The sequence below is a fragment of the Macrobrachium rosenbergii genome, chromosome 7 (genome assembly GCF_040412425.1).
Source record: "Macrobrachium rosenbergii isolate ZJJX-2024 chromosome 7, ASM4041242v1, whole genome shotgun sequence".
NCBI lineage: Eukaryota > Metazoa > Arthropoda > Malacostraca > Decapoda > Palaemonidae > Macrobrachium > Macrobrachium rosenbergii.
In genome coordinates, this window is record NC_089747.1 from 34,367,209 (window position 1) to 34,380,042 (window position 12,834).

Genomic DNA, 12,834 nt, shown 5'->3' on the forward strand with positions numbered 1-12,834 from the left:
GGACATCAGAGCATTTTTCGGCCAAAAATGGCCATTTTCAAAATGCATCTCCTCCTTTGCTTTTTGGTTTTAAGGGATGAGATTTGAACCACATATAAAACACATATGGACTTTTCGATATAAAGTCAGGATTTTTGATTTTTCAATTATTTTTCGAGATATGAATTTATATTTTTTTATGAAATTTTCCCGGAAAAATTACAGAAAAAATTGCCAAAAATCAGAAACTCAAAATATTAAAATCCCCGGCTTTTTTAATCTACCATGTTTCCTCATATTATATATGAAATTTCATTTAGATTGATCCAATACTAAGGGAGGAGATACATTTTGAAGGTGAAAACTTGTTTTGAGAAACGGGCCTTCAAAGTTTTAGTTACATAAAAAAAGTAAAAGGGACTTCAAAGACTGTGTTACAATTAATTCTATGGTTTTAATTTTTATTTTGGGTATTAATTAATGCAAAATGATTATAAATAAGAATATTAATTGATTATTTATGTGCCTAAGACACATTCTTATAAATTTTAGGTTCCTGGTCCCCTGTCTGATCTTGCTGCAAGGTATTACTCTAGGGTATCATAGTTGCCTACACTTTTTATTAGTGTCTCGAATCCATCCCTTGCCAAATGGATCCTGGGAATTACTTTTCATTCACAATTAGGGATTCGTGATTCAAGTAATTCATCAAGTCTTGCTTCACTTATTATGATAATTTTATTTTCAGGATCGTCTATAATATCAGCCTCCGAGCTACTGCTTTCTTTTTCTAAAATATCTTTGCCCTTTGGTAGTGACGAACAAATAAAGAGGCGTTTAGGGGTGGATGTGGTTGGTCTCTGGTCAGCAGAGATCGCTGCCTGTGCCGTTTGATGGGCGACAGCTCTCTCTCCGTCGCTCCATTCCCCTCTATGGCACTAATTTCTTGAACTCTTTCTTCTACTTCTCGCCTGGACTTTTCCACTTGGCTTTTCCGCATTCTAGAAGCATGAAGTGAACTCTTGGACCTTTTAGGCACGGTGAAAAACAAAACACCACAGAAAATACAGAGTTCAGTCAAGGCTAGCGAGCATGAAAAACGTGTCCTTCTAGCTTGAAGTTTATAGGCAACTCTCTCGGCCACAGTCGGCGTCATGGTATGACGTGTGCGTTGTCATGGCTAGGAATAACTAAAAAGGTGCCGAGTAGGATATTATTGACATACATTTCATTTCAAAGGAAGTTTTTGTAATATATATCATAAAAACTATACCAGACTAAATCATTTGCTCTACTGGTGTTTTATGGGTATATAGTTATTGTTACATTTTAGGCCATAACTAGAGAAATACGGCAAATTTTAGCATAATATTTCGTGGACATTCTTGAACCCTATACGAAGGCATAGAATTTTTTTTCAGCAAATCGAATGTTTTAAAGATTATTGGTTTTTTTAGGCGGCCGATCTCCTTAAGGGAGTTTTCTGTGTATATCACGTGGGAGACTGACACTTTTCTTGTGGAAAACATGACGCTACTTTGTCATTCATTTTTTCATATTTTCCTTGCTGTAATTATAACTTTTTGCATTTCTATAATTAAGTCATTTATGTGAGTATACTATGGATTTACAACAGTGACTTTATCACAAATAATTCTTGGGGGAAAGTGCAAAATTCAGCTGCATAAAGTTATTTGGGGGGAATTTTATGCCATTGCGTAGAGCAATCATTCAGCTGCAAATGAAACAAAATTGAGCAGTCTACCTTGAAAACTGTTGGAGCTATGCATCTTTGAATTAAAAAAAATATATATATAAACATTTTTAGTGCATATCGCAGCGGTGACTGGCACTTTTCCTACAGAAAATGTGACATTACTTTGTCATTCGTTTTTCCATATTTTCTATGCTGTAATTACAACTTTTTTGCATTGCAATAACTCGTTTAATTTACCTGGGTGTGCTATGGATAAAAAATTCAGACATTATTCTAGATAGTTTTTAGGGGGGTAAATTTTTATGGGGGAAAGGTGCAAAATTTTCTCATATCACAATTTTTACTCATTATTTAACCTCCATAAAAGGTAATTTGGGAGGATTTTTTTTTATGCCATTGCATAGAAAAATTATTCAGCTGCAAAATGAAACAAAATTGAGCACTCAAACTTTTTTATGCTTACTGCTCGAGGCGGCGCCACTTCCCACAGACGTAATTATTTATAAGAGTCACACGCAAAAGGATTGATTAAGAGAAATTGAAAGCAGCTTAGGTATGGCAGAAAACATCTACATTAGTAACATCCCTCCACTGAGAAATTGTGCATAAAGTATTAGGTTTGAGTTACCCTGCCCAATAGAAGCTACAAGCAAATGAATTTAGAAGTAAATGCAAAATTAAGATAAGGTGATGGGAAATTGAAATATAAGAAGTGCAAAGGTGATGGGAAATTGAAATATAAGAAGTGCAAGGCACTAAAAACACCATAAAAAGATACTGGTGAAACAAAGGTAAACAGATTTATAATTTTGTATAAGACACGTCCATATATGGCTATCTTGTGAAGACAGGCAGCAAAACAACATGATGCAGAGGAGCAGTCATATCTTGTAGGAATGCAGTTGTGTAGTTGGGATGTTTTGCTCTGGAGGATGTGACTTCGTGTGACAGATGTCAAGTAATATGAGTAGGAGAATTGTGTGAAAGTCAAGATCCACTGTTGTGGAGAGAGTGACAGATATGTAAATCTCCTACATTGCCATTTTCCATGAATATTGACACTTATCCATTATGGGAGGTCCAAAAGATTCCCGGTCACATTTGAATCTGATTTCTCATTCTTCAGTCTTCAGCTTCTTTACAAGATCATTCCTCTTCCTTCACTCTTGAGCACTTCTCTTGATTGTTGATTGGAGAATGCTGCAGCCACTTCAGAGGTGTGGGTGGTTGTGGGCTTCACTTTTATGTTGGTACTTGTAAAGTTGAGACTCAAACTTGATAGCACCGTTCCTCATGCCCCTTGCCCTTATACAAGAGGCTCATTGTCCTCTTCTGTATTTTAATATTATAATCTCTATTAACTTAAAGTAGGACTTTATCACCCAAGAACTTTGATTAAACCTGTTTAATAAGTAATATTTTCTTGTTTTTAACTTTTCTTATTTTCTTTCCTGCCTGTAGGCAAATAGGGTTTAAGTTAATCTTTTTTGGCTCTTTGTCATGAATAATGAATAAGATTTATATATAAAGATCAAATAATTTTTTTAACTCGGTGATGCATCCGCAAGAATAATATGCCTCATTATTAAGAAAAATTTTGTCATTGGTTATTGTTTACATTTTTGGCTAATCTGTCTGCACGTTAGGTAAGATTGTACTCAAGCGGATTTTGATGATATTGTAATGTTTGTATGGGGATAGTATTTTTGGAAGCAATTGAGATTCAATATTACAGAAATGAGTTTATGGTAATTCTGTGTTCAGTATACTATTTTATCACCTTGATAGGCATATTAATCAAGGTGATACTACGAAGGTACCTGTGTTATTCTGTTCTCTCAGGGTCTGGGGATTTGTTCTAGAAAAGACATTTTATGTCTTCCTTCTCTGAAGCTAGTGGGAATACGAATTTAGCATAATAATGTTGCTCTTAGTAGTGGGATGATGTGCGGATCAGATAGAAAGTGTAGGTAAACTGAAGCAAACGTAGCTTAGAGCACTTGCATTTTGTTTTACAAGCTGATAGTTCATTAGCACAGATAATATAGGAGGAACTCTGTTATCTGTTATATAAGAATTATTTCCTAGAAGTAACATTTTTTAAATAATGGTGGGAATACGTTGTTAGTTTTCCGTAATGGCCAATTCGTTCTCGTATCTGAAGTAGTTGTTTTGCTAAGTAATGGTTTTTGTTTCCCTAGGTCGGGCGACCCGCGGGAAGTCATTGGATACCATGATTTGGATGCACCTGATGATACAGATCTCTTTTAACGTAGACGACGACGGCCAATTGTACGCACCATTCCAATTTCAAGGTCTTAGTTCAGCCATTTATGTTACATCTCTTGGTAATGACATGCTAAATTTAGACTAGAAATGACACACTCCAGATATGTACACTTAACTGTGTGTGTACTTCAAATTAGATTTATTTTTCCGTTATATGAAGTTTCTGTGATAAAGAGTACCTATGGCCTTTTTAGCAGCTAATTTTTAACATTGCAATAAAGTACTACTTTTGACTTTTCAAGCCACTAGTAAGAATTAATAGTTTTATATGAATATTCATGAAGGAATTCAGAAGTTTGATGCTGGAGAAGCTAATAGATACAACTTAGTTGTATGTTTATTTAAAGGATTGGTAGGATTTGTGTAAACTAAATTTTTCATTATAATTTTATCATCTTGAAGTGAAAGGAAGTTACTGAGGCTAGATTAGCATTGTAGATGGTCATGATTGTGGATATTGTAGGTTATCTCAAGAAAAAAACAACTGTCATTCATATTCATTTGTCATCCATTATTTTGGGAATGGGAGGGCTGAACACCATTTAGTATTACAAAATTCTTATAAGTGAGTCGTGAAAAATACGTTTGTCCAGAATATTACACAGCATTGTTAATATTTCGAACTTATATATGCAATTAGAGATTCAACTTAATTTTATAAATAAAAATAGGAATAAATAATTTTGTGTTGAATCCCTTCCCATGTTGATTTGGAAAATGGTAAATATGGCAGCATAACAAGCAAGAATGACAGACAACAGTTTTTCCTGCAAGACCTTCCATGCTTTGACATGTCTTGTAGACGGGGCATTTTTATTTACTGTGAAATTCTCATGCCACTTTTCCAAAACATGAGCAGTTGGATTTTTATTTTTAATGATTTTAAATGAAGTTAGAAAGAAAAATTAAGTAAGCACCATACTAAAATCTTGCTTTAGTATTGACCATTACAGCAAATAAACTATGTATCCTTTGGCTGTATAGGGAGATTTTTTAGAGTATGTCGATTTATACTTATGCTGCTCGGGTTTACAGTTTAAAAAGAAAAAAATTTCATGTACCCTCCCTCAGACAGCATACTTGAAATCTTTGGTTTATTACCAGTGAAATAATGATTTTGTTGAATATATTTCTCAGTTTGAGAAGTGTACTGCAAATATCATAGAAAGATAATAGCCATTAATGATTTCCTTTTGATATCCTGTTCCTGATAAGATGTATGCAATAAATGGTGGTTAGATTTGACTAAATGCTTGAAACTCACATTAGTCCCATACAGGGCAGGAATTAAAGTTATTCTTAGTTTTTAATCAAAGCTTCAGAACCTTGGATGTCTTATTTCAAATGTAAGAATCACGTACCTGTATAAAAAATGGCAGCTTCTGTTCAGTTATAAAGATTAAAATTATGATGGATACTGTGGCAGTTTTATAGAGACTATTTATGGAGATCACTTGAGAAGTAATAAAGAATGGCACAGTCAACTTGCAAATTTTTATATAGAAAAGCAACTTCACACTATTTTTTTTATAATAGGCAAAAATGTCAGCTGCACTGACCATATAAAACAATCACATCAGCTTAGTTTGGAGCATGCAACATTTGCTTGAGAACTTCCAATACATCTAGTTTCTAAATTTGTATTTGATGTATGAAAAGAGTTGAAATAAATGCTATGAATAAAATTAGAAACCAGAGTTTTGTAAATGAATAGGAAATACGAAAGGAAAAGAAAGCTTCACTGCATGTTTTGATTAGAGATTTATGCAAATAAAAAAATTAGGTATTGATCTTGGTGAATCTTGAGAAAAATAAATATCTGGAGAGGCACAGCATATATAAAATATAAAGTTGTAGAGCTCATGTGGAGGGATACCAAACAGTGCTACTTTAAGGGCTGTATTAATAAAAAGTTTCTTAGAGTGCTTCTGAAACATGTGATTGAAGTGTCAATTTTACATCATTGAAGAGATAATGAAGTGACCAGAGTAGCAAGCAATGAAAATCTATGTGAACTGAGTATTTTGTACCAAGGGAGGAAGCAAAGATTATTGTAGACTTATTTGATTGAGACCGTAATGACCTTGAAGCATTATTGGTAGAAAATTTTCATTTCAAAGAACTGAAATGTTTTTAAGAACCAGTAATTAATTCCGTAAAATAAATTGATTTTAATGTTTCAGAAGGACAGATCTGTGATTGTTGGAGTATTTTAACAGTCGGGTCACAATTTTTCATTGTCAAGTTGGTTACAAAATAATATACAATCCATTGTGGCTCTTGGCAGCCATCAGAAATACCACAAACATTCATATAAACTAGAACACAGCCAACTTTGGTAAGGGACAATATAAAAAAAGTTAATGAATTGAAGTAAGAAATACAGCATAAGAACTTTTTCAAACTGTTGTGGAGGAGCTTCACAGTAATGCATCCATTGATTAACATGAACTAGAAATTGCAAATGATGGAGAAGCATTTAACAAGTTGCCATACATAGAGAAAACCTAAAAGTCGGCAAAAAATCTTCATGATTTTGTGAAAGAGAATGCCAAGAAATTTGATAATAAGACAAATAACTGGAAAGTGACATATTTTGTCACTCAAATAGGGAAAAGTAAAGGTGATCGGTAAGAGGGACAGACAGCTACTAACTGAAAAGAAATGTCATTGTACCCTGTACATGTACAACTGCAGCAATACTTGGTATTGAGTACTGATTTTCCACTTTCTCTCATGATTTTCATTTATTAGATTTTTTGTGTATTGCATATTTAGCTTTGTGAAATTTATCAGTGCAATGATACAGTTGGTATGGTGTTAAGTTAGTACAAGGTTATGGTTTTGAAGATAACTGTAAGAGACACCCACCTATCCCATGTTTATTCAGGAAGTTGCAGTCCCAAGACAGTAGTCCATGATACCTTCAACAAAGGCTTCCCATTTCTTATCTCATTAATTGAATTGAATTTCAGTTTCTCCTCTTAATTAGTTATAGAATGAGCTGAAATTATACATGAAACTTGGATGCTCTTGGTAATTTGGAAGTATTGATGTGAAAGCAACTAGTATGTGTCCATATTCAAGAAAGGGAAAGTCAAATGAAATATGACATGTTTTTTCTAAGTTATCAAACAGAAGTTGGATTGTTTGAAAATTTTTTGATAAAGATTTTATGGGTTTATGGCTGTCATGGGATGCTGTTCAGCATTTGGAATTGAAGAGTATCCCATGTGAAATGCTTCATTATTAAAAAGGGGGGAGAGATAGAACTGTTATACAGAAAGTGATTTGATGATTTTAAGGGGGTCCTTTTTGGTATTTACCATGAAGATAAATTAGGAAGTTTCTTCCATTTTTGTGACAGGATAGGTGATAGTCACAAAAGGCATGCAGTGGTATTCATATCAGTCCTTCCAAGTTGTGACAGTACATGTGTCACAACCAAGCCCATAAAGAGGAAGTCTGATGTAAAAACTATCATGATGATTGTGATGAAGGTAAAATGCTGGATGAACTTAGACCACGAAACTATAATTAGTTGTAATCAGCCTAAATTAAATTTTATCTTCCTGCAAATACTGCCTGAGGCTTACAGCACATGATAAAAATCTATGGAATTGGAATAGTCTGTGTAGAAACCTTTGGGATTGATAAAATGGAGCTGGGAAAATGCCCTTGGATGTAATAACATTATGGCAGTGGCACTGTAAACTTTGAGCAACTGGATTTGGTGATGAGTAACAAATTCCATCCTCACGTTAATTCAAACTACTGAGGGCTTTTATACACCAAATTAGATAGTACAGACATAAGAACCATATAACAGAACATATTACATTAGTAATAAGCCAGTATGTATTGGTCAGTATTCTTTGCTGATTGGTACGTTTCTTTAGTTGCCACCAACTTGCCTGCCTCCAATAAAATCACAAACAGCGTTGAACTTTCATAAACGCACTAAGTTGTACATACACAACCACTGTACAGTTTATATTTCATGTTTTATCTTTGCATAAAACATCTTTCAAATGTTAAGATTACACTGTGGGCAATATGTACTGTATATGGAAATAGAGATTGCAGGTTAACAACCCTTAGAGAGATTGCATGCTCAAGTAATGGTAGCTTAAGCTTCCATATTGTATGCCACATAAATAACAACATTGCCACAAAAAGTCTTTAGTAGGCCTAAAACTACTTATCACGGATAAAGTTTTTGTGTGTGTGTGTGTACAATAAAGAATGGTTTTCTAGGCTACTCAGACCAAACATATTTGTGAGGTTCAAGTACCTAAGACCTGTTCTGACGTTGTAATGGGAAGTTTTTGTATATTGTCTTACATAAATAGTTGTGTCGCTATAATATATCTTTGATAGGCTTAAAATTAAAGCGTTAGAAGTCAAAGTTAACACACTGAGAGGATATTAAGAGATGGGCTGGAGAGTCAGGGGGAAAAAAAGTTTAATTTCCAGAAAATGATTCCCAAAATTGGGGTGCATCTAATAGACCTGCAAATAGTGGAACATTACATATGGCAGGATGTAGTACAAAGGTAAGTAATAACAAAAGCCAGAGGAGGTTGTTTGCACAATGGGGACTTGAAGCCAGAATCTTTTTTTTTTTTATCCAAGTGGATTATTATTAATATTATGCAATTTAATCAGACCAATGAGAGTTACATTTTTAGACTTACACATGGCTGACATGAAGGATTCGCACTCAAGTTAGGGTCAATTTGGCAGGAAGAGGCTAAATGGTGAAAAGTGAGAAATGAAGTGCAAGGCTTCTAGAGCCAGAGGCATTACTGAGAACCTTTACTGTTGCCTATGGCACCCCACACAAGGTGCACTCAAGCAGAATCACTACCCAGTGTACAACAAAAAATTGATATTTTAAGAGCCAGAAGATAATCCTTTTTGGTGAAAGAAATTAAGACTTTTCCTATTACACTATGTGCCAAACTAAAACTGATGTGTGTGTGTGAAGGTTCTTCCAATGTTCAGCACTGATTTAAAGATTTATTTTCTACCTGAAATTGAAAGTGATTTATCGCTTTGTTGAGACGTTATTTATTGTTCGAATATTGTCATCAGCTCTTTTCATTAACAAAAAAATGGACTATTTCAAGGAAAAAACAAAATATTAAGCAGTACATTTTCTTAATTTGAGATTCCTATGTCAGATTTTGGACTTTGGGTTTAGACATTACTTTCGTGGTTCCTTTTTGCTCTCTTGTGTACTTTTTGTCAGAAATTGACATTTCTATATGCAGTACTGTTCTGGTTAGCTGTCCCGAGCCCTTTTTATAACGTGGCCATATTTTATTTTTCTGGACTTTTGAGAATAGATATGCAAATTTCATTTCATTAGCATAGCAGTTCCTTTACTGTGAGTAGTAGAATTGGTTACGAAAATCACAAAATGTTTAGAAATGTACTGAAAACACTTGTAGCTTTTCCAAGTAAAGAAGGAAAAGATATGTTGGAATAAGAATGCCACAGTCAGGTGTCTTTAGGAAATCTTTATTTTAGTAGCTGTCTAAGCTTATCCTTCTTATGTGGGTGTTGCAGTTGAAAAGTAGCAGTTTACCAAGCCTCCCTGTCTCTAGACACTCTTAGGATCAGTTTGAAAAAGGAATTCTTGAATGGAAGGTGAAATGCAAAGGAAGATGCTGTAAAGAGAGTTAGGACAGCCAGGTAAGAAGAAAGCAAAAACAGCAGATTTAAAGTATTGTAGGTTGAACTTTGGGGTTATGTAGAGAATCTTTACTATTGTTGACAGTGAGCTGAATGCATGCTGTAGATAAATCTCGCTTCTGGCTAAAGGATTGGTATAAGTTAAGTCATAGTCTAGGAGAGAATACTTGATCACATCATGGTAAAACAAATTCTACAAAGCAGGGGTTGTTTGGCATTACATATTTGAATAATTGGAGAGAATGAGAGATACATTAAGAGTGCTCATCATAATCATAAATTTTGTCATTTTTTCCTTGTTTTGGGATTTAATGATTTCTCCCCACTCTTGTCTGTCATGCGCTCCGTCTGCCCGAGTGCCTGTCAGGTCTAGGTCTTTGTCTTTCTGCTTTTTCCCTGATCACCTGGGCCTTCCTACAGGTCATTGTCCTGCTATTTCCATCTCTCCTGCTTTTCCGACTACCTGTTCCTCATCCCTTCTCATCATGTCCAAACCATCTCGGTCTTTTTTTTTCCACCGTTTTGATAGCACATATCTCCAATTCTTTGCTCGTAATCCAGTCTTCCTGCTGTACCCCAGCTGCATTGGCAAACTTATTTATACAGTATGTACTGTGATACTAGTGAATATCTTGGTTAATATAAGATCTTCATATGACAAAATTTAGTACTGTGATAGAAATGGCCATAAGCTGTTTAGCTCTTCAGAACTGTATGAGAATTATAGAGTTACCAGTTACAGTTGGAGGTAGAGTTACTGTCATTATGTTGCAGTGTAACACTATGGTTTATATTATGTGTTCTAACCATACTAGTTCAAGATATTGTGCCACACAGAGCACTGAGCAACTTTTAGAAACTCAAGATCGTTAATGAAGTTTTTTGTTCATTCCTTTAAATAAAATTGGGTGTTCCAAAGAAACTGAGGTATTTGTAGTAAACGATTAATTCTTAAGTGGCTTTGCAAATAATTAAGCTATTCAGTTGATTAATAGACTGATGTGAAGCAGTGCATTTTTACATTACCAAGGGAATGGCAATGACTTTGTAGTTGATATGATTCCTGTCAGTGCCAAGTTATTGCCGTAAGAAAATAATATTTCTTATAATGAAAAATTTAGTATTAAACATTGTTCATGTTGTCAGTATTTGTTTTTCACTGGTATTTTAATGGGCTGTTGTAGAAATATTACTTTCTTTGTAACATATAAGCCTGTTGGACCAATAGCTACAATACAGATTAACTTCCACTTCACTTTTAGGAGGGTCTGTGGCATGGAATCTAGGATTATGATTGCAGTGGTTATGGTTGACATCCTCTTTTGAATTTATTATTTTTTCTTTGTATATCCAGTCTCCCACTCCTTCCACCTCTATTCTTAATGTAGGTTTTGCAGGATGTACGCAGTAATATTTGCTGTTTACTTCTTTCTCATTGCAGGGTTGGCTACAGGGACTTGGATGCTCCAAAGGAAGATTACTAATACTCTGGTCAGTCCACGCATGACTTTTAATATTTTCTCAGACCAGCAGGCTAGTAGTTTTGGCTGTAAATTCTCATTTCAGAAATCTTTTAGAGAGGATGTGTAGTAACAGTGCCATTTGAAGGCAAGAGATGAATCTGAGGAACAAATTGAGTTATTATTGTCTGAATCTAGTTCTATGCCTTTTTCTTTTAATTGTATATGATTGGGCTTGATTTGATATCAGAATATATTTTCTATTTTCATAGTATAGTCATTCTGTGTGGGGTTTTGTAATGCTGTTTGGGCAGCCTTCATTATTAGCATCATATTTTGTATCAGAAATTTATGTAAATAAATCATTACATGTTTTTATTTTTATTTTAACTGATTAGAAGGATCTAAACTTCAAGTAACAATATATTATTAATACATGCAACATAACTTTAATACATATTTAATGTTTATAAGTGTTGCTATTGCAGGCATAGTGGTTTTCTGAATGTTGCTTTATTAAAGCAATGATTCAAAGGGGCCATTAAATTTAGTGCCTCGGTTTTGTTGCTTTATTCTTTACCCTAGTCGTTTGTCATCAGTTTAATTCAAATATGTTTTCATGTGCAAAGGACTCTCTCTCTCTCTCTCTCTCTCTCTCTCTCTCTCTCTCTCTCTCTCTCTCTCTCTCTCTCTCTCTCTCTCTCTCTCTCTCTCTCTCTCTCTCTCTCTCTCTCTCTCTCTCTCTCTCTCTCTCTCTCTCTCTCTCTCTCTCTCTCTCTCAGGGGTAATCTATGTATAACTATTAGGTAGTCAGGAAGTGCTGAAAATTTGACTCTTAGGTGCCAGGTAGCTTAGGAATTGAGTAAGTAAGCTAATGGATTATGTTGTAATGTCACCAGTGATGACATTATGATAGTTTATTAGATTAGTAAATGAAGTTGACTTCACTCTCAGGACAAAGTTCGTCACCAACTACCGTGGTACAAAAACAACTGCTCATCTGCATTTTAATGTGGGAATGTGAACTTTTGTAAAATTTCTAGGAAAGCAAATCGTGAAGATTTTCTTTGTGTATCAGTGATGATTTACAAGGAGTCAGAGCAGGTTATTTGGCCATTGCTCTGGCTCTGATTGGTTGGGAGCTAACATTGAAAATGTATTTCAGAAGCTGTCATTAGACTGCATGGAAACAGAAATAAAGATAAAGTTTGTCAAGCCGTGTGATTGGTGTCATGCATTATGATGAGAGAAATATGAGAAGTTTTTGGGTTATTTAAGTTTTATTGTTCAATAAAAAATACTGTGTGGCATGATTTTTTATTTTTGTGGTTTTCTTCATAAAATTATTGTAGTTTATTTAGCTATACCCAAGATTTGAATATTTATGCCCACAATAATTATGTCTTACAGCAAGTGTGCCAAGCTGGCCCTGTATTATCTCAGATTACTTTTCTTAGTCCTCAGTGTAGTATTCCAGAAACACTTCACTTTTTTATATGGTTTAATGTTATTTGTATGCTAGGGTATCACAGTAAGACTTTTTTCTTTTTAGTAAGAGAGAGGCTGAGCACTTTTCTAAATTTATTTGGTACATAGAAAACTTGATTTCAGTATTATTATGTGGAGACATTGAAATTATTGTAATTTTTGGTAATGTTGAACTGCAGTACAGATCCTATTCAGTTATTT

The 12,834-nt window shown here is 34.4% G+C and overlaps 1 protein-coding gene across 8 annotated transcripts in view; it reads left to right on the plus strand.

The window, feature by feature from the left end:
• Nucleotides 1-12,834, plus strand: part of Ars2 (arsenic resistance protein 2) — a 179,576-nt gene that overhangs the window by 166,291 nt on the left and 451 nt on the right. For 3 of the 8 annotated variants that reach the window (XM_067106971.1, XM_067106969.1, XM_067106976.1), the window contains 2 exons: nucleotides 3,898-3,988; nucleotides 11,127-12,834. The exon at nucleotides 11,127-12,834 is cut by the window's right edge and continues 451 nt beyond it. In XM_067106971.1, the coding sequence (XP_066963072.1) occupies nucleotides 3,898-3,967 (70 nt within the window). In that variant the 3' untranslated portion in view covers nucleotides 3,968-3,988; nucleotides 11,127-12,834. Of the gene's footprint in view, nucleotides 1-3,897; nucleotides 4,012-11,126 lie in introns of all 8 variants that reach the window. The other 5 variants (XM_067106973.1, XM_067106972.1, XM_067106975.1 and 2 more) reach the window with 3 other exon arrangements.